The sequence below is a fragment of the Glycine max genome, chromosome 17 (assembly GCF_000004515.6).
Source record: "Glycine max cultivar Williams 82 chromosome 17, Glycine_max_v4.0, whole genome shotgun sequence".
Lineage (NCBI taxonomy): Eukaryota > Viridiplantae > Streptophyta > Magnoliopsida > Fabales > Fabaceae > Glycine > Glycine max.
This window is the reverse complement of record NC_038253.2, coordinates 6,540,383-6,567,632: the sequence shown is the minus strand read 5'-3', so window position 1 is coordinate 6,567,632 and position 27,250 is coordinate 6,540,383. Positions and strand designations below refer to the sequence as shown.

At 31.2% G+C, this 27,250-nt stretch overlaps 3 protein-coding genes across 3 annotated transcripts; 2 read left to right on the top strand and 1 right to left on the bottom strand.

Annotated features, from left to right (window-relative positions):
- Window positions 1–32: 32 nt before the first annotated feature.
- On the top strand, window positions 33–3,811 carry LOC100816560 (ferric reduction oxidase 8, mitochondrial). Its single transcript, XM_003549551.5, has 8 exons — window positions 33–317; window positions 492–585; window positions 678–872; window positions 952–1,189; window positions 1,480–1,807; window positions 1,910–2,168; window positions 2,333–3,009; window positions 3,087–3,811. The coding sequence occupies exons 1-8, from the start codon at window positions 155–157 to the stop codon at window positions 3,266–3,268; spliced, it is 2,136 nt and encodes a 711-aa protein (XP_003549599.1). The 5' UTR covers window positions 33–154; the 3' UTR covers window positions 3,269–3,811.
- Window positions 3,812–4,290: 479 nt separating this feature from the next.
- LOC100816035 (L-type lectin-domain containing receptor kinase S.1) lies at window positions 4,291–6,646 on the bottom strand. The gene has a single exon (XM_003549550.5). It carries the CDS (start codon window positions 6,380–6,382, stop codon window positions 4,376–4,378), a length of 2,007 nt encoding a protein of 668 aa, XP_003549598.1. The 5' UTR covers window positions 6,383–6,646; the 3' UTR covers window positions 4,291–4,375.
- Window positions 6,647–15,761: 9,115 nt separating this feature from the next.
- Window positions 15,762–16,780, top strand: LOC100815502 (uncharacterized). The gene is made up of 2 exons (XM_014769642.3): window positions 15,762–16,008; window positions 16,129–16,780. Exons 1-2 carry the CDS (start codon window positions 15,864–15,866, stop codon window positions 16,578–16,580), a joined length of 597 nt encoding a protein of 198 aa, XP_014625128.1. The 5' UTR covers window positions 15,762–15,863; the 3' UTR covers window positions 16,581–16,780.
- Window positions 16,781–27,250: the final 10,470 nt, after the last annotated feature.

Sequence of the window (27,250 nt, the reverse complement as noted above, 5' to 3'; positions counted from 1 at the left end):
AGTGACAGGCACTAAAAGGAAGTGGCGGGGCCAAAACATTTCCTCCTAAACGGCCATCATCAATCTTTCTATTTAGATTCCTTTATATATAGACCTTTATCATTATTGAAGTAAAAATAAAGAAAAGCTTGTGGCAGAGGGAGACTAGTCAGACATGGCATGCAGCACCACTTTACATGCTTCTATTCTAAAACTTCTCATCATTTTCTTATTCGCTGGTTGGGTTTCTCTTTGGCTTCTGAAGCCAACCCAAATATGGACAAGAAAATGGAAACAGGCAGAAGATAGCGCCAATGATACAATTTTTGGATACTATGGTAAGAACTTGGAATCTCAACTTCAATGAGTCATAGTGTCATACCATGAAAAATCTCTTCTTGTTTCTCTTGAATGAATCTGTTAATTACTACAAAACACCTCCTGAAATTCTAAATTTTTTAGATCAAATGCAAATTACAAGTAAAAAGATGGATGATGATACTATTCTGCAGGTCTTAGCTTTGCTGTGTACGCGTTTCCTATAATTGCTATTGCTATAATTGGACTTCTTTTATTGGATTTGAAAGCTGGATATCAAAGAAGCAGGTAATAAAATATTAATATCTATCATGTGCCGTTCAATTATTATTATGGTTATGCACATTTCACTTCAAAATTTGTTTTCCTTGGTACTACAGAAGCGCAAGGAGTACTCCATCAAAATCAAACTTCTTCTCAAATCCACTGGTGGTGAATACTACACTGGGAATCTTATCTAGTATTGAAATACTGATAGCTTTCCTTTTCATTGTCTTCTTAGCATGGACCTACTACTCTCGTATTTATACAGACTTCAAAAAGTTGATGCCATACAAATCACTGAAGTTGAATACGTAAGTGTTCTTGATCATTCCCTTATGTTGTATTTGTAGAAAAAGCTATTGTTTCACCAAGTGAATAACTTGATTTCAGGTGGCAACTCAAGTATCACAGAATAGCAACCCGGTTCGGGTTGCTAGCAGAAGCTTGCATGGCTTTGTTGCTTCTTCCTATTCTAAGGGGGTTGGCCGTGTTTCGCATACTTGGCATTCAATTTGAAGCTTCAGTTAGATACCACACATGGATTGGAACTGCAATGATACTTTTTGCTACAATACATGGCGCAAGCACTTTGTTGGTCTGGGGGGTCAGCCACCATATTGAGGATGAGGTGAGGCTTAAATCATGTTCCTTCTGTTATTTTAATTTGGAAGCATTTTCTTTATCAGACAACTTTTTAAATATCCATTGAATATAATTACACACTAAATGCGTGTTTTGGATTAGCATATGTGCTTCACGTTTGATCCAATTTTCACGTCAAGATACACTAAAAGCAACTAAAAGTTGCTTCTGTGATCCACGTTTGAGTTGTGTGGATGTGAATCCAAACACACTATAAGTACTTGTGGTAGAGCAAGTGATTAGTTCTCTCTTCATCTCATCATATTTTTCAAACAGATTTGGAAGTGGCAAAAGACTGGACGCATATACCTCGCTGGGGAGATTGCACTTGTTGTTGGGCTAGTCATTTGGGTCACTTCACTTCCCCAAATTAGAAGGAGAAAGTTTGAAATCTTCTACTACACACATCATTTGTATGCAGTCTTTCTAGTACTTTTCTTGTTTCATGTTGGGGATAGGCACTTTTATACTGTCTTCCCGGGAATATTCCTTTTTAGCCTTGATAAACTGATCCGAATCATACAATCAAGTCCAAAAACTTGCATGGTTTCAGCTAGAATTTTTCCAGGCAGAGCTCTGGAGCTAATTCTGCCCAAAGATCCAGGTATTTAGTTTCTTTACAGCAATCTGAAATTGACCATTATAATTGAAAAGATCATGATAAAAAAAAAAACCATTTAAACGGTTTGTTTTTAACGATTTGCAGGGATGAAATATAACCCTACTAGTGTTATATTTTTGAAGATTCCAACCATATCTCATCTTCAATGGCACTCTTTCAGTATCATATCTAGTTCCAGGGCTGATGATCACATTTTATCTGTGATAATTAAATGTGAAGGGTGGTGGACTAATTCTCTTTATGATCTGATCCATGCTGAACTAGACAAAACTGCAGATAAAAGGAAGGGAATACCGATTGCTATCGAAGGACCTTATGGACCTGCTTCATTAGACTTTTTGAGGTGAGCAAAAACATAATACCTAACACTTATAATAGAGCTGTTTATCATAATTTCAGGGTTGTCACTTGTCATTGGTTTTCAAGGTCTAATAATCTTATCCTAATGTGAAAAATAGTGAAAAAAAGTATAAGATTATATGGATTAATGAAAACAATTGTCTGCAGATATGACACCCTTCTTCTGGTTGCTGGGGGAAGTGGAATAACCCCATTTCTGAGCATTTTGGCGGAAGCTGATTCAGCTACCAACAAAAGTAGATTTCCCTCGAGAATACAACTTGTGTATGTCATTAAGAAGGCACAAGACTTTTGTCTGTTACATCCAATCTCACATCTGTTACTCAACCAATCAACTGAAAAGTTTCATTTGAATCTGAAATTGTTTGTAACCCAAGAAACACAAGCAGAGGTGGGAATTAGGGAGCTACTAAACGAGTTCTTTAAAGTAAGAACCCTGCAAGTGAACAGCATGTGTTCAAATTATGCAGCATACGGGCCTGAAAGTCCATCTTGGATGGCTGCCATTACAGGATTTTGCTCCATCACTTTCCTTATTTTCGTTATCTGTTTCAACCATATTATAATCCCCTCTGGAAAGCGCTCCAAAATGGCCAAAGAAAAGACTCCTTCTTGGGTTGTGGATCTTCTTCTGATAGCTGCTTTTGTCCTAGCTTTAGCTTTTAGCGCCTCGGTGGCAGCTATTTTGAGATGGAGAAGGCTGAGGAAAGGGATTCCACAAATATCACACAGAGAAATCCAACCCCTTGATCTAAGTTCAGCTGAAGCTAGGAATGCACTTGAAGACCATGAAGTGCATTTCGGGGGAAGGCCTAACTTTAAAGGTAGTGATCTCATTTTTTTTTTCTTTCCTTATGTTTCTGATACATAGTTGACAACTTAGTAGCTTTGAATTGAACAGATATATTTGGCAAGCTTCATGATGAAAGCGATGGATCTAATATCGGAGTTTTGGTTTGTGGACCTGAGAGCATGAAGGAATCGGTGGCGTTCGCATGCCAGCAGGAATCTGAGTGTTTTAAGGCTAGTGGAAAGAGAACAGAATCCTGCTTCACTTTCCACACTCTCAACTTCACACTGTAGTAGTCCAAGTATGGCTGCCCAAATTTGTGCGTTCAACAAGGCATAGATCTCAGTAAGCTTTCTGAGTGCCTCCGTGTATCTATCATTAGATATTTGAATGTAATACTCCAAAGGCGAAAGATTTAGGTAATGTCCACGAGTATTCTCACTATATATTTGAATGTAATACTAGTAGTCAAAAGGAGAAAGATTTGGGTAATGTTCCAAAGATAGTTTTGTTGTTTTCCAATAAAAACACGATAAGTGTTGAAGTTTTATCAATATGAAAACACGGCGCATGTAATAACTGTTACACATGCTGTATTTTCGTTAGAAAACGTAATCTATTGAATAGTATCATAGTTTTGTCCTAATCAAAACACCCTTTTTCCTTTTTTTTCGCCCAAAGAATGTGGTTGCGATGGTCTCCTACCAATGTTCACATCTGACTAATCAAAATATCGTATACAAAGATTGCATTCGTTTTAGAAAATAATCTATATCAATATATAAAATAATTTTAGTAATTGGAAAGTTTCCAAGCTTGTGTGCCGCGTGCAGACCGAGACACCTGTTTAATGCGCGTATATGTGTAGTCATTTTCATTCATGCAGAATACAATTTACAAATCTACTCATACAGACAGACAAAGGTAACGAACCACAGAGGAACGCAAGCCAATCCCGCTTTGAGATACAAGTGGCAAAAACTTCCGAACAGTAGTGCTCCTAATAGGTTGAACCTTACTAGTTAACTAAATCTATAATTAAAAGCTAGTTTTTCCTTGCCTTGATCAGGTACAATGCACGATGGAGAGTCAAAAGCGACTTTGATTGAAAGTATAACAAATACATTAATCAGAAACAAAACAAGTAAATACACATCAAAGCAAGCCGCAATCTAGCAAAATCCATTAAAAAAAAAACTCAATCAGAAGAGAAAAATAAGTCCAATTTTATGTACAGTCAAAACAAAACTCAAATTGACGTGAGATTATATAGCTTAATTGAGGTAACCGGTTGAAATTATAAGAATATTAAATATTTGGTGGAAAAATTTTATAATAATTTTGTCTAATTGAAACAAGATTATTTAAAATGAAGAATTACTTAATCAACACAAAAATATTCAAACCGGAGGAGGGGAGGGTTGCAAAGGCGCGGCCTCGTCGGAATCCTCGCCACCGCGAACCAAATCGGACAAGACTTTTCCGGGTGCCTCCGGCGGGTCCTCTCCCAAGAGAAGCGCAACGACCTCCTTCATGGTGGGTCTCCTCTGAGGATCAGGGTGGCAACAAGCCAACCCTAGCTTCAACACCATCTCCACATCTCCCTCATCGTACTCCCCTCTAATCCTCAAATCCGCAGCCTCACGCGCGCACCCCTTCGCGTACAGCTCCCTGACCCAATCAATGAGCACCACCTCCTCCTCTGCCACCGACGTCTCTATCGGCCGCCTACCGCACGCCACCTCCAGCAGCACCACCCCGAAGCTGTAGACGTCGGTCGCCGAAGTGGGGGCCGCCACCGTGGCCAGCTCCGGCGCCAAGTAGCCCAACGTCCCCACCACACGCGTGGTGTTGGGAACCTCCCCGTGCGTGTAAAGCTTGGCCAGACCAAAGTCCCCTAATCTCCCTCTCATGTCGGCGTCCAACAGAATGTTGCTCGATTTAATATCTCTATGAATAACAACCTGGTCCCAACCGTGGTGAAGGTAGTTAAGCCCCTCTGCCACGTCGACAAGTATACGACGGCGTTGCTCCCACCCTAAAACCTTGTCGGACTTATCGAAAACCCACTTGTTGAGACTCCCGTTTGGCATGTAATCATAAACCAGCAAAAGCTCGTTCCCCTTTCTGCACCATCCTCTCATTTGAACCAAGTTCTTGTGCTGAAGCCTCCCCATGCTTGAAATCTCCGCCATGAATTCACGCAACCCTTGCTTTGAATCGTGGTTCACGCACTTCACCGCAATTTCCGTGTTGTTAGGCAATGTTCCTTTGTACACTCTCCCGAACCCTCCCGAACCTAACAGCATCTCCTTCCGAAATTCCCCTGTCGCGTAACTTAGTTCCTCGTAGGAAAATCTGTGCGGCCAGTACTCTAGCTCCCAGTCTTCGATCTCGTCTTCTTCCTCGTTCGCTTTGTTCATTCGCCACCATAAGTAAAAACCAGAAGCGCATATAAGAACAAAAATAAAAGAACCGATGACGATGCCCGCTATTGCGCCGTTAGAAAGCGAGGAAGAAGACGATTCTAGTTCAAAAACTGGTAAATTCGTTGTGTTGAGCTCCCTTGCAGGTCCTGAATCGCTGAAGCTCCATGCGAGAACTCTCTGCGCCTCGATCCAGTTCGTTTTCGAAGCGGAAAACCCTACGTACATGTTACTGGACACGTAGTCAGCTATGGCGGGATTCTGATACCGAAGAGTAGGTTTCGTAGGGCGCGAAACGCCGATTGGCGCGACGGTTACGTTGAACTCGAGATTCTCGCCGTCGAAGTCGATCCAGGCGTGGATGTTCTGGCCGGTGCGCATGCGCACCGGCACGAAGGCGCCGGAGGAGTTGAAGTAGCCGGCAGTGGTGGCGTTTATGGACTCGATGTTGTTGAGGTCGATTCCGATGTGGTTGTCGTCGATGTCGTTGAACTCGGGGTTGCGGCCGGTATCGAATTCGACGGCGACGAGGGGGAAAACGGAAGGGGAGGTTGCGTTGGTGAATAGGCCGAAGTACTGGCTGGCGATGGCGCCGGGAGGGTCGGTGGTGTTGGAGAGGACGAAGGCGAGGCCGAAGCCGGGGCTGGTAGAGATCTGCGGCAAGATGGAGAAGACAAAGGAAGTGGAGAAGGAAGAAATGGAAGAGGAGTTATTGGAGGTGTTTGTTTTGAGCATGGGAATTTTGACGGGGTAGAAGGCGCGGCCGTAGGAGTACTGATTGGAGTCGTTGTTCATTCGGATGACGGAGGCGTCGACGCGAGCGTCTTTGATGAGAGTGAGGTTGGTGACGCCGGCGAAGGAGTTGAATAGGAAGTCAAGGGAAAGTGCGGGAGTAAGGAAGAGAAAGAGGTGGAGGAGAATCAGGAACGCCGTGCCGGAAAATAGAGTTTCGCCGGCAGCGGGGGTTTTGGAATGAGACATCGCTGTGGCATGTGGGATTCATTCAACACCTTGTCCCCTTCAAGGCCAAGCTCTTTTCTTTGGGTTAGATAAGGACATCAATCATAAATGCTTGCGTTTCGTCTCAACGCTTCCTTCAACAACGTTGAATAATTAATACAATCACTTTAGTAATTCTCGTATCTTTTTATGGATGCTCTTAGTAGTTATTTTTATTTATTTATAAACCGCTCTTATTAATACTTTATACTTATTAAGTAAAAATAAATTAGTATGATTACTTTTATTTAATGCTTATTATTTTTAAATGTTAAGAGTATTAATAAAAAAAAAACACTGTTATAAAACTCAATCTAATAAGTCTAATCTCAGTTGACAAAAAAATATGTTAAGTTTAGAAGAAAAATATAAGTTTCATCTCCATCGAATTCATCTTTGTGGAAATCATCATGGTTGAAAGAAAAAGTTAAATTAATTTTTTAGTCTTTTAATTAATTATTTAGGTTTAATTTGATTTTTTTTTAATTTTTCAATTTAATCATTTAATTGTTAAAATTGATTTTTTTTAAAAAAATATATATTTTATAACAATTTAAGATCACTTAATGATAATTTAAAATTATCATTTCTTATTATTTAGTTTGAAAGATAAAATTGAATCAATTTAAAAAATTAAAGAATTAAATTTAACTACAAATTAAATCTAAAAAATAAATTAAAAAATTAATTTTGAAAAATATATATAATAAAACTCAATTGAACAAGCAAGATTCATGAAGGTTCCTTAAAAAAAACAGGAAAAGTGATGACTCAATACCGACAGCAGCCGGACTCGGATGTATAAAGCTTTAAGCTGTCCACTGTATTATTTCTTTTAGTGCCTTTTTAAAAGTCCACTTGCAATTTAACATATGTGCATGGTGAGAATGTTTATATGGGTTTCTTTTTAAGAAGGTTGGATACAATTTTTTGCTATCCAGATATATGTTTCAAAATATCCAATTTTAGACCTCTATCTTTAGAAATATATTATGTGTGATTTATCTTAATAACCGTATGACACTGTTAGGTTGAGTAGATAAAAATAACAAAATAAATTATATGGGTATTACTTGATTTTTTATATAATTTTATTTAATACTCTCTTTTTATTCCTATAATGATTATTTAATATAAATGCTACATAATCTTGCCTCTTAGGACACATTTGGTATAAGATTTTTTTTTTCATGTTTGAAAATCTTATCTCTTAGTTTGCTTGCACTTGTGGAAGGGACTGAAAGGAGTAATTTTTAAAATTTAAGGACAAACAAATTTAAATTTAAGGGCTATAAAAAATAGGGTCCTCAAATTGAAAGAATAATACAATAATTAAGTTTTGTAAAAACAAATACAGTAATTAATTACTGTCTTGAAAAATGTTTAAGATGAATAAAAATATTACATATATTTATTTGTGTGAGTAAAAACAAACTTGTTCATGTTGATGTTTTTTTACCAAATCACTAATAGCAAATATATTGATCTTGTGATCGAAAACAACCTTATGATTAACTCCAATGAATCTGTGATTATCTCTGATTAGGGTAAATCTGTCATCATTCTGTCAATGCTAATGTTTTTTCACTACAACAAACAAATGAAGTGTACTCACTTCCATTTTTTTCTTAATTCATTCTACTCTCTTATCTCTTTCCTTTCCAACCTATTTCATACATATATACTAAACAAACTATAAGGGTTAAAGAAAAAATTAATTCATTTGATGAATATAAAATTTGAAGTTGAACTCGTAACTACATGCATGAAGAAAAGTCTCTTTCACTCACACCAGTAAAATTTTACATCTTTTGTGATGCGGAAATGCTTCCATCTTTACTGCTATCTCTTAGTACGTCTTCAATAATTTCCTAGTCATGACTAATTAGTTTCAACCTAAAACAATATAAATTGAAAAGTAGTAAGGTTTTTGTATGGATGGTAAATAAATTTAATACTTAACCCGTCACTCAAATTAACTAAATAAAAATATTTCCCTTTTTAGTATTTAATGCACCCCCTTTACATAAGAAAATTGTTAGAAGTATTCGTACTGTTCTACTCTATTGTCAATGTCTTATTTCATAGTTAAGTGTTGAGTGATGACTGTCAGCCTAACTAACTAATATTAGGAACTAATAATGCATCAAGTATTATATAATACTTTAAAAATATAAGAAAAAAATTGAATATGTTAATTTATTAATATTCAAAATAAAATTTAAAAATTATATAAATAATCATATAATTCAGAAATTATTTAAGTTCAATTTTTTTTACAAAGACTTAATTAATTTAAAAAATATTCTAAAAGATAAAAGATGAAAGTTGTACACGATTCGAAATAAAAGGAATGAATAATATGCAATTAAATTATAAAATAATAAAAATGAAAATTAATCAGTTTCAGATTATGTTATGTTTTGAATCTTAAAAATATTATATTATATTGTATTTTTTTCATCTTTATTCTACTTTTTTGGGATCCTTTTTCGACATATTTTAAAAAGGCTTGCTTCACTTTTCTTTTCTTCCCCCTAACATCACTCACTCTATCCCTCTCCACCTTTTTTTTTTCTAGTCTGCACCCGGTTTTTCTATAGTCTAATTCCGTCTCAATATACATTGGGGGCTTGGGCCTTTAACAAGTGGTAACTTAATTTTGGGCTTTTGGGCATGTGAATATTTTTGGAGTGAGGATGCCTGCTATATGGGCCTATTATACAAATCGAATGGTATTGCTAGGTGCACCTGGAATATTTGCTTGTGCACCCAGCAATAAAACAAAATTTTAAAAATGTCTTGAAGTGTTTTCTGCTTCTACAAATTACATAATTTGTATAACTTATACGGATTGATTACGGATTAGCCCAAGCAAACTCAAACCTCTAACTTTCATGTTATTAGCATAATGTTCTGACTAACTGAGCTAATAGATCAATTATGTTATAAAATAAATAATGTTATATATAACACTAAAAATTTTAATGTATCACTTCCAACACTTCTTGGGCTTGGTTCATGAAAAATAATGATGGGTGGTCTTTTTTTTTAATCTTGAATATGAGATTTGTGTTTTTCCCAATACACCCCCTCATGTTTACCACTTCTTGGGTGTGAATAACAATGGTGGATTTAGACTTAACTCAACCTCAAAAATTAACTTAAGGAATGAGAGTTGTCCTTTATTTATATATTCTAATTGGTTTTATTTTTACTTGACGTGGGATTTGAATTTTTTTCAACCTAGAATCCTGTGATTGCACGCGTAGATCCCATCTCATGTGCCTTAGAAATCGATCCATTGTCACTTTTCTTCAATCTAATCGCTTTTGCTTTTGATATTATCTACGTAGTTTATTTGAAGCGTAGTATAACTTTTGTACTTGCAACCATAGTACAGATTTAGATGTATATAGTAAATAATAATTTGCAAGAGAATATAGCGTGTTAGTTTTACGAGTCATGGAGGGCTGTAATTTTTTCTTTATAAAAAAAATACAGATTTATATACACGGTTGATAAATGAAAAATAAATACGTCAAAATTAATATAAAAATTACTCTATAATTTATGCGAACTTATCTCTAGGAATCTTTCATCTTTCATACGAAGCAAAAGACACCGAAAAAGTGTTAATGTCATTTATCGAAATACATTGCTTATACAGTTTATATTAAATTTTCCTTGTATAGAAAAATAACAATTTTTCCTCATCAGAAGTTTGTTTTAGACTTTTAGTAGTTGGTTCTAACCGCAGCTTTTCCTTATATTAGCCAATCACAGTTTCTTTTGTCCAATGGAATCGGGAGTCTTGTCGAAGCACTCAAGCTCCCACTTGTTGTTATGCTCAAATCTTTTGTATAAAAACAGACACAAGGAAGGGTTGTTTTCGTTGTCCAAAACTTTCTTCCTATCATAAAATCAATTTAGTCAGAAATACTGAATTGAAATGTTAAGGGGTGTTTGGTTTAACTGTTTTTTATGTTTATTTTCATAGAAAATAAAAAATGGTAATGAAAATATGTTTAATTGGATTTTTGAAAATATTTTCAGTGAAAATAAAAACAGAAAACAATAATATAATTTTGTTTTTCAGTAATTTTAGTTGAAAACAGAAACTTCATTTTAATTAAAATAAAAATGCGATGACAAAGAATGTAATTTTAAACAAATATAAAAATACAAAAAAGAAAAAAAAATCAATATATGATAAGTTTTTAATGTTTTTATTTCATAAAAACAGAAAATAAAAAGTCAAACCAAACATATTTTTCGAATTCTAATTTTTTGAAAATGAAAATAATTTTCAAAAAATAAAAATAAAAAATAAAAATACATATTAAACGCATCTTAAATGTTTAAATGAAAACAAATTCAGTGCACATATATAGTAGTCATGTTACAGAATGAAAATGACTCAAAACATTGTTGGATTAATAACTGATTTTTTCTGTCTTTATGTTTTTGTTTTTCTTCTGCCCATTAGCTTTATATTAATCTTCTCATTTATCTATGGAAGAAATCTCATCACAATAACTTCTAAATCAAATTCTGTGAAACATGTATAGATGAAGAAACTCAGTTTATAAAGGTGTCAAGTTCCTCGGTTAAATTATACAATTTTCACACAATTTAATTTTAGAGGTTATTATGGTGATATTTTCACAATATGTAAATTTAAAGACTAATATGATGTCATCTAACAAGGATCAAATTAATTGATGATTTATAATTTTAAAAATTATTTTGTCATTTTTGTAATTTTAAAGATTAAATTGTCTGAACATTATTATTTCAGAAGACTAGATTGATTGATAATTTACAACTTTAAAAATCATCTAACCATTTTATTAATTTCAAAGGACCAATTTCATCCACCATTATAATTTGAGGGATTAAATTGATTATTTACTCATCTAAATAAAAAAAAAACAAACTTTTACATCAAATAATATATCTCATTTTATTAAGTAAGGTGGTTAAATCATTATAAATTTTTTTATACTTGTTTTTAAATTTTATGAATTAAAATAAATTATTGTTTTTCTTTGTAAAAAAATTTACATATCAATAGACTCTTTTATTTTACAAGTAGTACTAACCTTGTAGTTGTTTGAAATAAATATGGTGCTAAATCCATAATGGATTACTTATGAAATCGAAATTGATTACTTACTCATCTTTTTTTCCAAGACTGAAGGAATAATAAATTTGCTAACTCATCTAAAGTTAGTTGTACGTTGATGAATTCTTAGTTTTAAAAGTGATTATATTTTAAACAACTACAAAAAAAAAAAAACACTCTTTCAATAACTTTCTTTTATTTTTATCTTTCTTTTCTTATTACAATACATCATCAATGAGTTATCCCTATTTTCTTCTTTTCTCTCTCATGATATATACAGTTGAAGGTTGTCCAATAAATATTTATCTAATTTTTAAATACTAAAATAATAGCAGAATAAATATTTAAGAATTAAATTAATTATTTAATTAAGATAAAACTTTTAAGTAAATTTAAGTTTTTAATAAATTTAGAAGATATTGTCTTTATTCTTATATATAAGATTAAATTTAAAATAATATATGTTTCTTTTTATAAGACTTAATTTATAATATTTTTAGTATTAATTATTTTTAGATAAGAAATATTTATTATTAAAAGAAGTAAGAGGATGTATTAATAATTCATTAGATGATGAGAAAGTATTATTAATAATAAGAATAATTTTTTAAAAATTATAAATATAAAGATAAATTTATTGTTATAAATTAAATTAATCACATTGAATTAAATAATTAAATAGTATATATAAGAATAAAGAAAGTATATGATTGATCCTGTGATTAAAAAATAATAAAAAGAAGATCACAAAAAAAAAAATTACGAGTTCGAATTTGCTGTACACTTGAAAATTACCAATCAAGAAAGTTCTCATATGATAGAAATCTTGCTTTAAGGTACAGAGGTTGCCAGTATATAACGCGACTTTCAATTTTTCATGAAAAATAAGAAAGGACATGTGGCTAGCCATAACACCTGGCAATCTGTGGCATGTCGTAGTTGCACACGTGTCATCAACCTAAGCATATATACAATATTAGTATAAAAATTATTATACTTTTTTAATAAATCTTCCTAGTTCATAATATTTTTCTTAAACATTTCTCCCAAAAAGTTGTTAAGTATTTATAGCAAAAAATTCCCTATACTTTTGTTTTTAAGACATTAAATCTTGTTATTTATGAATTATCAAATTTATATGTGTTGGCAACAATACAATTGAAGTTTTTTCTTTAGCCAATCAACCAGCCTTTTTGGCTTCGGGTGTGGGGTCTGTCTCTTTGATGAGTCAGAAGAGAAGAAGAAGCATGTGCCATGTGAGTGCGTACTGAGACAGCAGCATATGGAACCGGGTCGGTTTGTATTAAATCATTAAATAACAACACGCGTCACAAACATAGGAGATCAGAACCTTGCAACTAATGCGTTGAAGATGTGGTGACTAGTGATGCCACTAAGAAAATGAGAAGAAATCTGAGACTGGTCGTATTGTCGTTACATTGTTTGATTTGGTATGGTAAGTTATGGTAACATTCGTAACCCACATGAATTAAACAGTGCCTAGTTATTATGGCTCTCCAAGCTAACATTTTTGCTAGATTGGGAATTGAAAAAAGGGCTGCAGGAAACATGAAAGTGATGAAACATGATAGAGTTTAATATGGCACTTTGATGTTAGATGTTTCATATTTTCACTTTTATTTGAACTGAGATGTGGACAACACGATGGAGGCTCACTGTCTCTTTACTTCAAAGGTTGTCACGCCGAGCTCATTCCAGATGTTTCGTCTGTCTATATATGCATTTGATTTGAAATACGTGATTCTTCTCGGTTTGTACGTGTATGATTGTTTATTCAATTTTCAAAGGAGCTAGGTTTAGATTTGATGTTCATCACATTTACTAATCTCTCAGCATGTAAATTATGTATATCCACTAGGATTGTTAACATTATAAGTGTGACTATCGTACACAAGAAAAAATCTCTCAACATGCTAATATAAAAAAATACTATCATTTTTTTATCAAACAATATTAATTTACCTAAAAATATATTTAAAATATCTTACTCCATATGATAAGGTATATTTGACACGCATGATTTTTTTAAAAATATAGTCTAAAACAAATGCCTTAATTAATTACGTACGGTCGTAAAATGTAGGATAATATGAATATGATATGATTGAACTATTTATTTGAATGCACCATGCACCATACACCATACACCAGAAGCATATTAATATTAGAATTTAATTAAAATATACGGGGCATGTCATACTTACATCCAACATAATTATCTCAATTGAAGAATATATGTGGTTTAAAAAAAAAAGAAACATACAAGAAGGAATCGGAATTTTAACTTAATTAAAGTGGTTGAAGATAGAAAAAACATATATAATTTAGTGAAAAAATAAACTTTGAGGTGTATATAACAAGTATTTATAAGAAATTTAATACATAAATAATATTTTTTAAATAAAAAATATATAATTGTTTTGAGTAAATATAAAATATTAGAGAAGAAATGAATTAAATGCACAAAGTAAAAATCTTTTTTAGGGTAACATAGAAGAATTATAAAAATAACTATATATAGTAATTTAAATAAACTTAATATGACTTTGTGTGTATATTTTAACTAAATTTATTACTTTAAAAGTTATATCTAGAGTAAAATTTGAATGATTGATAGTGTAAATGCTGATGATCAAATATAAATTGTCATGCATCTATTTTATCATTTTTTTTATCACCGTGTTGACTCTAATGGGCTACTTTTAATATTAACATTGTAATTATTAAAGTGTATTCAGAGATTACTTAGAAAACAATATATTTTTTTGGCTGTTTGAAAACAACTAAAAAAGTATAAGTTAAAAAGTTAAAGATGGTTCACCTAAATCAAGATTGATCATGCATGTTGATATATATATATTTCAAAAGGATGTAATTCAATTCTAGATATCAATGTGATAACTAGTTAATAAATAATTTATAAGTATTTTTTTAAATATTTTTCAAGCTTGAGACCTGTTTTCAACTTATATACACTTTTAATTATATAAACAAAATCGTAGGTTCTCTGTTTGAAAACACTACCTATTATGTAGGATTACTTAAAAAAAAAAAGTGAAACAAACGAAGTGCGTCTTCGTTACAGGTCGTATATCATATAACGAATTTTATGCAACATAATGCGTATAGTTTGACATATGGAGGGGACACATTTCCAGCCAACAGAATATTGCCTAACACGATATAATTAAAAGAATCTGTTCTGAGTCGTAGGTTTCATGGTGTTTGCGGTCATAATTGAACGACGATTGTGTTTTCAAATCCACCTGAGATAAGAGTGAAGAAGTATGAAATAGATTACAGGCATCATTAAAGAGTACTTCTATCAATTGTCATCTCTAGGTTACCTACGTTAGAATTATATAAAAATTAATACAATGCATTAATCTCTAGGTTAACAAAATATATATAATGTTTAATAACCTAGCTAAGAGAATAAATTAATACATTTTTAATCTATGACATATATTTATCTAAAAATATTTCAACATTTTAATGTAAAATTTTGTTTATATAACAACTTATTTATTTTATATATATATATATATATATATATATATATATATATATATATATATATATATATATATATATATATATATAATATCCCAATTTAAGAGCAATTCGTTAACAGGAGTTGGATGATTGTCCACCCTATGTTAGGATAGATTGGGACAGAGGACAGAGAGAAATATAGAAAAAGGAAAAAAAAATATATGTCAATCATATTATGATGAGTGTTGTATTAAAAAAATGAAATTAAGAAATAATATAATCCATTAATCATTATGGTCATTATCACTGTTATTAAAATGATAAAAAGTTTTTAAAATAATTTTATTCTGAAACTAAAGTTTAGGAAAACTTAGACTAATTTTAAAAAGTAAAGTTTAGTTATGATTTTTAAAATATTTAAAACTTACTACTAAAAACAAATCCAAATAAACCCTAAAATAATCTAGAGTCAGTTGGTCTAGGTGTTTGATAGTAAAAATTTACTAATGTATTAATATAATAAATATAATTAATTCAAATTTAAACAGTATGAATAAATAAATAAATAGAACTAAATCAAATATTTAACTAATATCACCAGAAAATATTTTTTCCCCTTGTTTTCTTCGTAGTAAAAGAAAAAACGCAAGGGCAGGATGGGTCTTTCCCTTTTTCCTTCTCCCCTCCCCATAAGGCCCTATAAATGGCCGTGAAACTCACTTACAAGAGTTTTCAAGCACACCCAAGACCAAATTCTTTTTCCCTCTTCATTCCTCAACGAAACTTGTCTCTGATTATCCAAAATCGCGAGACTCAATCATGGAATCCAAAGCCATAGATAATACTATTAAAATCCTCTATAGCTACGGCGGAAAGATCCTTCCTCGCCACACCGACGCCAAGCTCCGTTACTACGGCGGCCACACCAGAGTCCTCTCCCTCCATCCTTCCACTTCTTTCTCAGGTTAATTACTTCCTAATCCGCTTCTTCATTAATTTCATTTTCACCATCATCATATTCATAGTTTATTTATTTATTTATTCATTCGAGGCGCGTGTGTGCTTACGCTTCAGTGTTTTACAGAGCTGATACTAAAGCTTACCGAGTTGTGCGCTTCGCCGGTCACACTTAAGTGTCCATTGCCGAACGGAGATTTGGACACCTTGATTTCCGTCACCAGCGACGAAGATTTGGCTAATATAATTCACTTATACGATCGAGCTTCTTCGTCGTTGCCTCATCGCTTGAAGATCAGAGCCATTCTTTCGCCGCCGAAGAAACTGTCTCCTTCTCCGTCTTCACCTTCTTCCAGCGCAGCTCACTCTCCGTCCGGTGGTTCGCCTCACTCCGCCGCCGATTCCCTGCCGTGCCCGGCGGCGCACCAGTTCGTCCGCCGTAAGTGCTCGCCGGTGCCGGTTGCGTATCCGATTAGCGTCCGTAGCGGAGCAGCAAAAGGCTGTATGTACACGAGGCAGTTAGACGGAAGTCCGAGATTCCTTTACCGTGGGGTTCACTGGAATAATTATTGCCACTGATGCAAATTGCAAAGTTATTTGTGGAGATAATTTTAAAAGGTTTCGTTAGGTTTAGAATATGAATGATACGATGATGACGATGAAAAATACCAAAAGATTTGCTTGAGATCAACGGTATATGAAATTCTAGTAGTGTACATTATTATCAGAGAGTTATGTGTTTTATTTTGAAAGATAAATTACTTATTTCATTTTTATAATTTTATAATTTTTATTTTTTTAATCTTTATAATTTAAAAGTAATTTTTTTAACTTTTATAATTTATATTTTGATTTTCATTTAATTTCGTGTTTTTTAAAATCTGTGTAAGAATCATAAAAAAATTAAAAAAATCATTTTTAAAATTACAGAATAAAAAAAATTAAAATATAAATTATATGAATTAAAAAGAATACTTTATAAACTAAAAAAATAAAAATGAAATTATAAGAAACTAATGAATAATTTAACCTAAAAGAAAAAATGGTACTAAAACTATCCAATTAGATTCACTCATAGAGTTTGAGCTAAATTTTTGTTGTAGAGCTTGAACTTCAAATTGGTGTTTTTGTGGCAATTGGCAAGTACTAGACTGCCGAATCCGATTGTTTACAGTTCCGTTTTAACTGCTGCTAATAAGAACAATTCACTGAATTCAAGGACGTTTTGATGTGCGCGACGCGCTTATGTGGGTGTTTCTGAATTCAGATTCCCCAAATCCAGGAAAAGTAAAAAGGATTCCAAAATATTCTTCTTACGTGATAGAAATTAATATAGTGCTTTGTTAATCACATAATTATGTTTCTGTTGGTTCACATTTCCAGTAGTTTTATGCGACTAATGACGACGGTTAACAAATTATTCTTATCCTCGTCGATTGACAGGTATATGGTCAACAAATTATTCTTATCCTCGTTGATTTTTATTCTTGCACCATGCGCTTTCTCTGTTTCATTCTTCTAATTTTGCTGGTCAATAAGTGGGGATGGTCCGATGGACGTTGCGTCATAATGGCGTCAAAGTTGGAGAAGAGAACGGAACATTTGGAACTTTTCTACACCGAGGGTTGTCAACTAATAAGAATTCTATCTTGTGTGTGTGTGTTTTTTTTAACTTTCATTTTTTAAATTTGTATTGAAACATGTGCTGTTCTAATCTTTTTAATTTTAAATTAAATAAGCACTTAATTGCATACAAATAAAAAACAATGAAGAACTATCACCATAAATCAAGAGAGATAAGAGAAAATGAAAAACAAAAATGATGATTGTAGGTGTTAAAATGGAAAAAAGAAGGGATAAAAAAGGTAAAAATATGATTAAAAAATAAATATATTGAATATTTTCCTACCATAAAAGTGTTCATAAAATAAAAGTTGACCGGTTTAATTAACATAATACCTATTTTACCCAAAGTTTTTATCATGTCATATTTTTTAAAACTTAAACGATTAAAAGTTAATGATACATGGGATGGAATTAAATGGGTTTAATTGGTAAATATAATATATTAATTTTAATATTGTATAAAGTTATAATTTTTTAAAAAATGTAAAATTAAAATAATATATATTTAATAATGTATATTTTAAAACAATTTACATACTTAAATATATTTATTTATCATAAATTTTTATTATATTATAATTTTAAAAACATTTATTATTATTTTTAATTAAATAAAAATATTTATCTTATATAAATGCACAAACTAAAATACTTTTGAATACTAAACAACAGAAGAGGAAGAACCAAACAATGTTTTTATACTAAAAAATGTATCAAAATTAAAGTCCCTTTCCATTTCACTAAGAGCTACAAATAGTGTTATTCACTTCTCTCTCTGAGGGGAATGCATCAAACAATATTTTTAGGCTAACAAATGTATCAAAATTAAAGTCACAATGTTTTTAGACTAACAAATGAATCAAAACTAAAGTCACTTTTCATTTCACAAAGAGCTGCGCCTAGTGCTATTCACTTTTCTCTCTCTCTCAAATTTATACCCCTTACTTTTTAAACGATGATTCTAGACTAACAAATGCACATATATATTGCTATTGACTTCTCTCTCTCAAATTTATACCGTTACTTTTTGTTATCAGTACTGGACTGCTAGTATCTTTTTTCCCCTTCAAACCGGTGTATACTTGAGTTGTTTTGTCAATTTCATAGATGTTCAATGCTGAGGAAGATCAAGAAGAGGAAGAGGCACCAGAAACTAAGATATCAAGAAAAGAAAATTATAAATCCACCACCATCAGGAAGCAAGGAAAACCAGAATTGCAAATAGAAGTTAGATTCTGGCTGATTGCTACTGGTTCTTGAGTCCCTTTCTTCCAAAGAAAAGTCAAGAAACGAATAGCATTAATTTCCTATTGTCATTGTCTGAACTCGTGTCAAAATATCATTGCTTTCTTCTTATCTTACATAGAAAATTTTTTTTTTTTTAAAAGAAGAGTGTTTTAAGATAAACTCCTGCTTTATCTCATCTCAAATATGTCACTCGAGCAATTGTACATAAGTTGATACAATTTAAAGAGATGAAGTGCTCCCAAGAGATAAATCATAAATGTTGACGGATCATGGAAGTATGTTATAAATGTGGAATTACAAAATCCAATGAATTAATTAGGTAGCTCCAACAGTAGCATATCCTTACAAAATAATTAAAGAAAAATTGGGTATGATGAAAAAATTATGAAACAATGAGACATGGATACAAATTATAGTATGTGATATAACTAGAAAATTATTTTATCAATATAACTAAATTTGATTGCTCATAGTGATTAAAAATGTTATATTAACACAATTCCATTTATATTACTCTACTTTTGCGAGAGGGTATTGATGCATAGCTTCTTCAATCAGTTTCTTGCCCAAATTCTTCACCCTCGGATTCCTCTGCATTGTCAGCATCATTGTCAACCTATTCCTTGTCATTTTCGTAAGTGGTTTTCCCTGTCACAATCAAGTTGCTGCGCTTTATCTTCCTGATGGCTCATGTTCACATTATTTATTTTATTTGTTAGTATAAAACATATATGAGTTGGAAGCAAGGAGAAAAAAGAGAAAGATATGCAAAAGACCACTCACTACCTTAGTTAACGTATATATTACATACTTCTATGTACAGAAATATGTATGAAGTCTATGGACTACCTTAGTTCGCGGACTATCCATTCATTCAAAATTATAGAGTCTAATTTGCAAATGTTGAAAATAATCAAACCTAGCAGCAAGTTCAATATTAGCAAATGTTGAAAATGAGTGTGAATCTAAAAATTAGTAGGCATAATAAATCTTTCAAAAGATACGGAGATTCAGCTGCTAGGTGCTGACAACATAAACACCACATGATCACATCCAAATCATATAACCCCTTTACAGGGCCATATAGTCCGACAAAAAAGAGGGAGGAAGAATATATACCCTTAAAGCATCTTTATCCTCTTATTGAATTGGGTTGCTTAATTTCCTCTCTAGTATAAATTGTATATCAAAATGGTAGGTCTCTCTCTCTCTCTTTCTTTTTGTAAGGTACAGTTGCTTCTGGAAGCAGCTCTCAAGCAACTTTATTCCATTTCATTACGTTCTAATGGTGAAACTTAGCAACAATAGCTTAACAATAAGAAAGAAGGGTATGTTCCTATAAACATTAGAATTTTTTTTTATGAATTTAGATTCTCTCTAACTAACATGAAAATACATAATATCATCCCTCCAAGCTGAGCTGTTTGCCTCGTTCCCCCTGCCGAATGAAAATCCTCACACAGTCACACTAGATATGATGTTTCTCATTCAATATGGTTTTAGCACATGTCATGAGATTAGAAAACATAGTGTAAATATAAAATTATAAGATTAACTTGATCGTTTAAAAAAAAAAGTCACGCATTCAAATTTCTATTACTAACAACAAATATTGTTCGATAAAAAAAACTTGTCCAAAACTTCCAATAATCATGCCATATATTGGACTATTAAAAACCTTAAACATATCAGCTAAAATGCCTATTAGAATGCACAATCCCGATTTTTTTTTATGTAAATTTTTATTATATAAAATACTGAAATAAAACTCTAATTTTAATTAAAAATAATGCTAGAGTTATCTAAATTTTTTTTTGGCAAATGCTATTGTGTCTTATTATTTTATCAAGAAAGCATGCAAAAAGTTAAAAAAATATTTAAGCACTGACAAAGAACTCCATATATACTAATATAATTATCCAAATAACTAGATAATAAAAAAATATAAAGAAACCAGATAAATTGACATTTAAATAAACGAACGTTTTATTTTCATATATACTATAAATCCCTTTTGTGATTTTGTCCAACACACTAAAAGAAACCATATATCGAACTAAGTAACTAAACACGGACTAAAACTTACTGTCCAATTGCATTTTGGAAGCAATAATGGGAGTGGAGGAAGCAAGATCCCGAAAAAACAAATAGATATTGGTGATTTTGGGCCCACACATGAAAGAAACGAACTATAACTAACAAACTGAAGAGCCGCTATTTGGAATCTGAGTTCTCCACTATATAGTCTGAAGCCATAAAACATTGATTCACATTGACACCGCCATGGATCCCCACCCAAAAGAAAATGCCTGCAAGGAATCAATTGGCTTGTTGCAGAAGTTGAAATAGCTTAATGTCTCTGGGAACAAGCTCTGTGCTCTTCCTGCCTGTGCAGGTGCGTTCAGGAATCAACACCATTATTTTCAAAGCTATACTTTGATAAGTGAAACTGCTGGGAAATTTTTAGAATTTTAAGGAAGGTCCTGACTATCTACATCATTTCTACATCTTGCAACCTTCAAAATTGTCCACATATTTTAGAAAATATCTCACAAAATTTGAAACCATCTTTTTATTTCTGCACATGCGTCCAAGCTATGAATGTTGTTTTAACTATGATTGATTGAACCATTTTTATGCTATATGATCATGATCAGGTCATTGGTAGAGCTAGATGCAGGCTTTAATAGCCTGACATATTTGCCAACAAACATTGGATATGAATTACTTAATTTACAGAAGCTCATGATTCAGCTGAACAAGATTGGGTCTCTTCCCTCATCTGTTTGTGAGATGAAATCCTTGCGCTATCTGGATGCTCACTTCAATGAGCTGCAACTTCAGTGACCTTAGAGAACTTCCAGAGACATATTGGCAGAGGAAGAAAGAAAAAGCACGCAAGTGTTGCAAGAAGAAGGAGAGAATGACTGGTTAGCACGAGGCACCTCTTGGATGAAGAATGTTTCTGAGATGATTATGTCCACATAGCTATTCTTTTCTTGATCAGCAGCAGCTGCCAAATAGCTATTCCCTGTTCTGTCTTCTTTGGTTCCTGCATATGGTAACATCATTTCCTCTTTCGCTATTAAGAATAGCAGTTTAGTTTACAGGCAATAGGTACACAAGACATAATTTACTATCTCTTTTCTTTTACATTTTTGTCTCCAACCGTTCGGTTGTTTTATACAGTTTGATCCGAATAAACTCCAAATTGAAAAAGCTTTCAGTTTTGATGGCAACTGTAGACACATAATTTTTAAACGCCCTCACTCTCCCTGTATGCCCTCTGGGTCTGCCCCTAGTTTCTTTTGCCATATCACATTTGTAAATAATTACTATAGGTATAAAGATCCAGGACTGTAAACATCACAAGATAAAAACAAACAGGCTTTTCATGCACTCCCTTTATTATCAGGTGAATGTCAAGAAAATCCCAATAATAGTGAGCCATGTAAATGCCATCTAAATAATACAGTAATAGAATAGTATATATGTTAGAAAAAGTGAAAATCCCACTAATACTGAGCCATATAAATGTCATTTAAACATAATAGATTAGTATACAAATGTTCCTAGTTTCTTTTTCAGTACTACTTGAAAGATTATACTTTTGAGGTTATGGTTATATTTAGTAAAATTAATTAAAAGTTGAATAGTTAACTTGTTAAAATTAAAAATATTCAATAAAAATAATTGTTGAAGTAATTAAAAAATATAAAATGAAAAAAATAATAAAATTATGATTTATTTAAAAAAGATAAAAAAAATATATCAAACATAAAAGTGAAAAAGATATAAAAAACTAAAAGATAGAAATTAACGTTTTAAAAAACAGTAAAAATTATTAAAATAATTTACTTACCGAACAATCAAATAAAAATTTTAATTATTAAAAAAAATTAAAAATTAACTAAAATATGTTATCTAATACAATCATATATTTGATAACATCAATTCCGGATATTTTTCCCTTTTATCATAGTTTTCTATCATGTAACGCGGTTTAATGCCTATGTCGTATGTTGGGCTGGATAGATCAAAACTAGCTACGACAGAAATATTCGAGATAACGATGGGATTGGGAGGTCGCTTTAGGTATATTACCTTTTTTTCATTCCCTAATTCGTGTGCCATAGGCATTATATATTACCAAAACCAAAGCTACCACTAGCAACCAACCACCTCTTCATGACTCCATGTGCTGCACATGCCTGTCATAATAATATAACATAGTTCATATTCAATGAACAAAAAATAAAGCACTACAAGTCAGTCACATATAAATTTCGTATCAACACCATTATTATTCTATGTCAAACCTTAGCTAGCGTCTTCCTAGGCTTTCTGTGTTTTCGTGAGAGCCTGCAAAAGTATGACCAAGATTTCCATAATCATAACGTTGTTGATCGCCGTGACCGCGTCCTGTTTTGTCTGCGTGTTACTTGATCGCAAAATTGAAGGATTCTATATGGTTGTGGCGCTTGTGACTATTATTGCATCAGCGATGGTGTTGGCTTTCCGAGCAACAATGGTGACATTTATCACAGTCTTGGTGCTGCTTACATTTGCAGGTTTCCGTCGCAGGGTTTTGATTCAACAAAGATGGCGAATTTTCCTTGATGTGGCGTGGTATTTGGTCAGCGTTATATTCAGATCAGAGAAGGGGCTCTTGGGTCTGGCTTGTGCCACCTTTATCAGCTTGTTTGCCACCTATCGATGAATGAAGTAATTGTAATTAAATTGGTTAGTGTTCAAAGCAATTAAGTAGCATATGTTCTTGGTTATTATTGGGGATGAAACCTTCTTGTTATAATAATTTATAAAATAGGCTAGTGTTCTGACCTGTGGTAGCACGTAAACAATTTGTACTGACGATTAGAAAAAAAAAATAGCATTAGCATGTAATTGACAATTTTAAAAATTAGAAAAGGAAATCCCAAATGTTTTGTTTAAGGAATCCCATAGCATGGATTATTTAACGGATCCAGTTGGAAGATTTTGTAATCTGAATTGCATATCAGCATATGGTAGTTGTAGCCTTGTAGAATCGAAGGAGGAAGACCTATCCGAACGTCTCTCTGCAGAATTACGGACCAATCTTCGGTTTGATAAAGGTTTTTATTCTTAGAATTTTAGATTCAGTATATGTTAATATATCCAGTTTATTATTCACCCGTGCCATTGAGCTGGTTCATGGACATGGGGTAGTTGATCCCTGTCAGCCAGCGGCTAAGGATCTCTTGCAGAAGTTGGGAGGTTGAGTAAAGCATTCTCTTCACCAGGGTAACTATACTTGATTTCCAAGTTTGGTCCCAACTAATTAGGTGTTTTTAGACTAACCTGTCAGCTATTAAGATTATTTAAAGAATTGATATATCTTAATTAATATATATATATATATATATATATATATATATATATATATATATATATATATATATATATTTAAGTAATTTATGATCATATATTATTTACACTATTAGAAAAAAAAATTTACGGCTGTTATTTTGAACATTCTATTTTGATTAGAATAACAATGACGGTTTTAAAAAATCATCTTAAAAAAATTATAATTCTAAGATAATTTTAAAAAAATAACATATAAGGTTGTGTTTATTTTAAAAAATAGATTAAAAATTAAGTATTTTAAATTTTTTTTTTTGAAAATTGAATTTTAAGACGATTTTTAAAATAATTATCTTAAAATGTCTTTTATTTTTTAAAAAAATTATTATTTTTATTACCATAATAATCTATCATTATTTTTTTTTTGTCGTGATGTCACACATTGTTGATAAAGCAAAGTCTTTGTTATAATCAATTATGCATAATCATATATGGTGGGGTTAAAGGTGGAAAGTGTAAGTGAATATATAAAAAAATTTGTGGTGTTTTTTTTTAGTCAAATTTTATTTTGTTTCTTCTACTTTTAATTTGTGAATTTAGAAAGCGATTATATTTTTGTTTTCTATACTTATTTTTTTCACTTTTAATTATAAAACTGCTATCTAATTTTTTTATTTGTTTCTTGTTTTTAAATATTTGTTAAAAAAGAGAAAACAAAAAAAAGAAGTTAATTTTAGTGTTTCATGTACAAATATTTGAAAATATGAAATATATTAATTGTAATCTCGGTCATTGATTTTTTAATCAATAATTATTAGTGTATTTTATTGTATTTTTCTTGCATTAGAGGAATCAAATCCCATAACATCTAAAGAAAATGAAGAAAAACATGTATTGTGCAATCAAATCAAGTGGAATAAAAGTTGGTGTAAAACTATTTTAAAGATAGACGTACACTTGAAATACTTTTGTTTTTTATTTATGAGAAAGTGGTTATGTAACATTAAACTCTTTATTTATTTTGTAAACACTTTTGTTTGAAATTATATTTTATTAATATGTATTATGGATATATATTCCGTTTAATTTTGATTGATTTTCAAAATTAAATATGAAATTACTGTAAAAAATACATAAACATTTACCTAATTTAATAAAAAAAGTCAAAATTTTCATCTTTGATTATTTAACTAGCCTAATACTCTTTGTCTTGTACAGGTATGAGTCGATTTTATAATCTACAATTTTTTATATTATTATTATTTTAAATAATTTTTGTAAGAAATTTTAACTCAATTAATTGTATATAATACGTTAATTATGGTAAATTTTTTAATATTATATGTATTCGATTTTTGTGGATAAAAAAAATTCAATAAAATTTTCAGTTCTTATATTAATATAAGAACAATTAATATATATGTTTGTAAATTGTAAATATTTAAAAATATATTAAAACCATTATAAATATTAATATATTTAAATAATACAATGTTCACATATATTATATATCATTTTAATTATATATACATAGTTTTGTCTGACAAAAATATATTTATTTTTTCATAAAAATGTAAAAATAATTATATCTAATTTTAAGTAATTTAAATAATTCAAAGCTTAGGATTATAATAACTATTTCATTATATTCATAAATTTGACTAATGTGGTAACCTGTGTCTTGGACGTCATTTACTAATATTCATTAAATATTTCCTATTCTTAATTCTCAATTTTCTATTTTAAATAATTAACATCATTATCAATTTTAACGAAATATGAATGATTTTTTATTATTGTAGACTCAAAGTTTAAGATATTGAATGCTACAAGGTAAATTGATAATGTCTTGTTTGCAAGGTTATCAAACTCGAGAGTTTACACTCGTGAGAGTTCTATAAATTCGACTCGTAGACTCAACTTGCAGATTCGTAAGAGTCTACTTCATATAAAAATAATAACAAAATATCTATAAAAAACATATTAATTAAACATTTCAACAATGTAATAAAGAAAAATAGTAAATCATAAAGTTCAAAATATTTAAACCAAGTCTAGTAATAATACATCAGTAGTAGACAAGAGGTTATAGTAGTAGTAGATCGTTCTCATCGAGAGTTTGATGTTATTAGAGAACAAGAGGTTTGATATTATTAAAGGTGAGAATTTTGTATTTGAGAATAAACATGCTCAATGAAGATATGTTGAATGCTAAACACACATAAAATAATAAAAAATTACTTACATTTTGGTCTAATTTTGTTAACTTTCTAACTTGTTGACGCGGTGGTAAACTCGAGAGTCTACCGAGTTTACTTAGAGTTCATAGAGTTACCCAGAGTCTACTAAAAAAAGAGTTTACTCAAGAGTCAACTCGCAGAGGACAAGTGGACTCGTAAACTCGTAAGAGTTAGCGAGTTAACTCGAGAGTTTGATAACCATACTTGCTTGAGCTAATTTAATTTATTAATAATGCATAATTTTTAAGTGTGTGACCGTGTGAGTTGAAATTGCTGCACCGAATTTTATTTTCTTCTTTTTTCATCTTTCTTATAAATAGTACTACACATCTCCTTAAATTAAAAGAAACAATAACACCAATTTCATGTAATAGAAGTTTTTACTTGTTGTCCAAGGTGAATCCATGGTTTGTTTTCATCATTTTTATACACCCAATGATCCATCTTGTTTTCATATATCTGATTTGACTTTTTTTATATCTCCAATCTAGAAATATCATAATTATATTTGTATGAATTAAAAGAAAAATAATTTTATTTTTTGAGAGGGATTATCTCATAGAAAAAAAGTTCTTTTATAATTATACATATAGATAGATACACTAGATTTCAGTTTTTTAAAATCTGTTTTTTAATTTTATTTGATTCAATCATTTAACAATGCTAATAAATAAGATTATGTTGGCATTGTACATTTACTCATAATTCAAAAACCTAGTCTGATCTAACTGGTTGAATTAGTCTAATTAAGATTCGGTGACATGTTGGTTTGGTTATTGGACTGAACAT

Coding starts and splice junctions, on each gene's coding strand:
- LOC100816560 (XM_003549551.5), top strand. CDS start 155: ATGGCATGCAGCACCACTTTACATGCTTCTATTCTAAAACTTCTCATC. Junction 318..491: donor TACAATTTTTGGATACTATG/GTAAGAACTTGG, acceptor ACTATTCTGCAG/GTCTTAGCTTTGCTGTGTAC. Junction 1,190..1,479: donor GCCACCATATTGAGGATGAG/GTGAGGCTTAAA, acceptor TTTTTCAAACAG/ATTTGGAAGTGGCAAAAGAC.
- LOC100815502 (XM_014769642.3), top strand. CDS start 15,864: ATGGAATCCAAAGCCATAGATAATACTATTAAAATCCTCTATAGCTAC. Junction 16,009..16,128: donor TCCTTCCACTTCTTTCTCAG/GTTAATTACTTC, acceptor AGTGTTTTACAG/AGCTGATACTAAAGCTTACC.
- LOC100816035 (XM_003549550.5), bottom strand. CDS start 6,382: ATGTCTCATTCCAAAACCCCCGCTGCCGGCGAAACTCTATTTTCCGGC.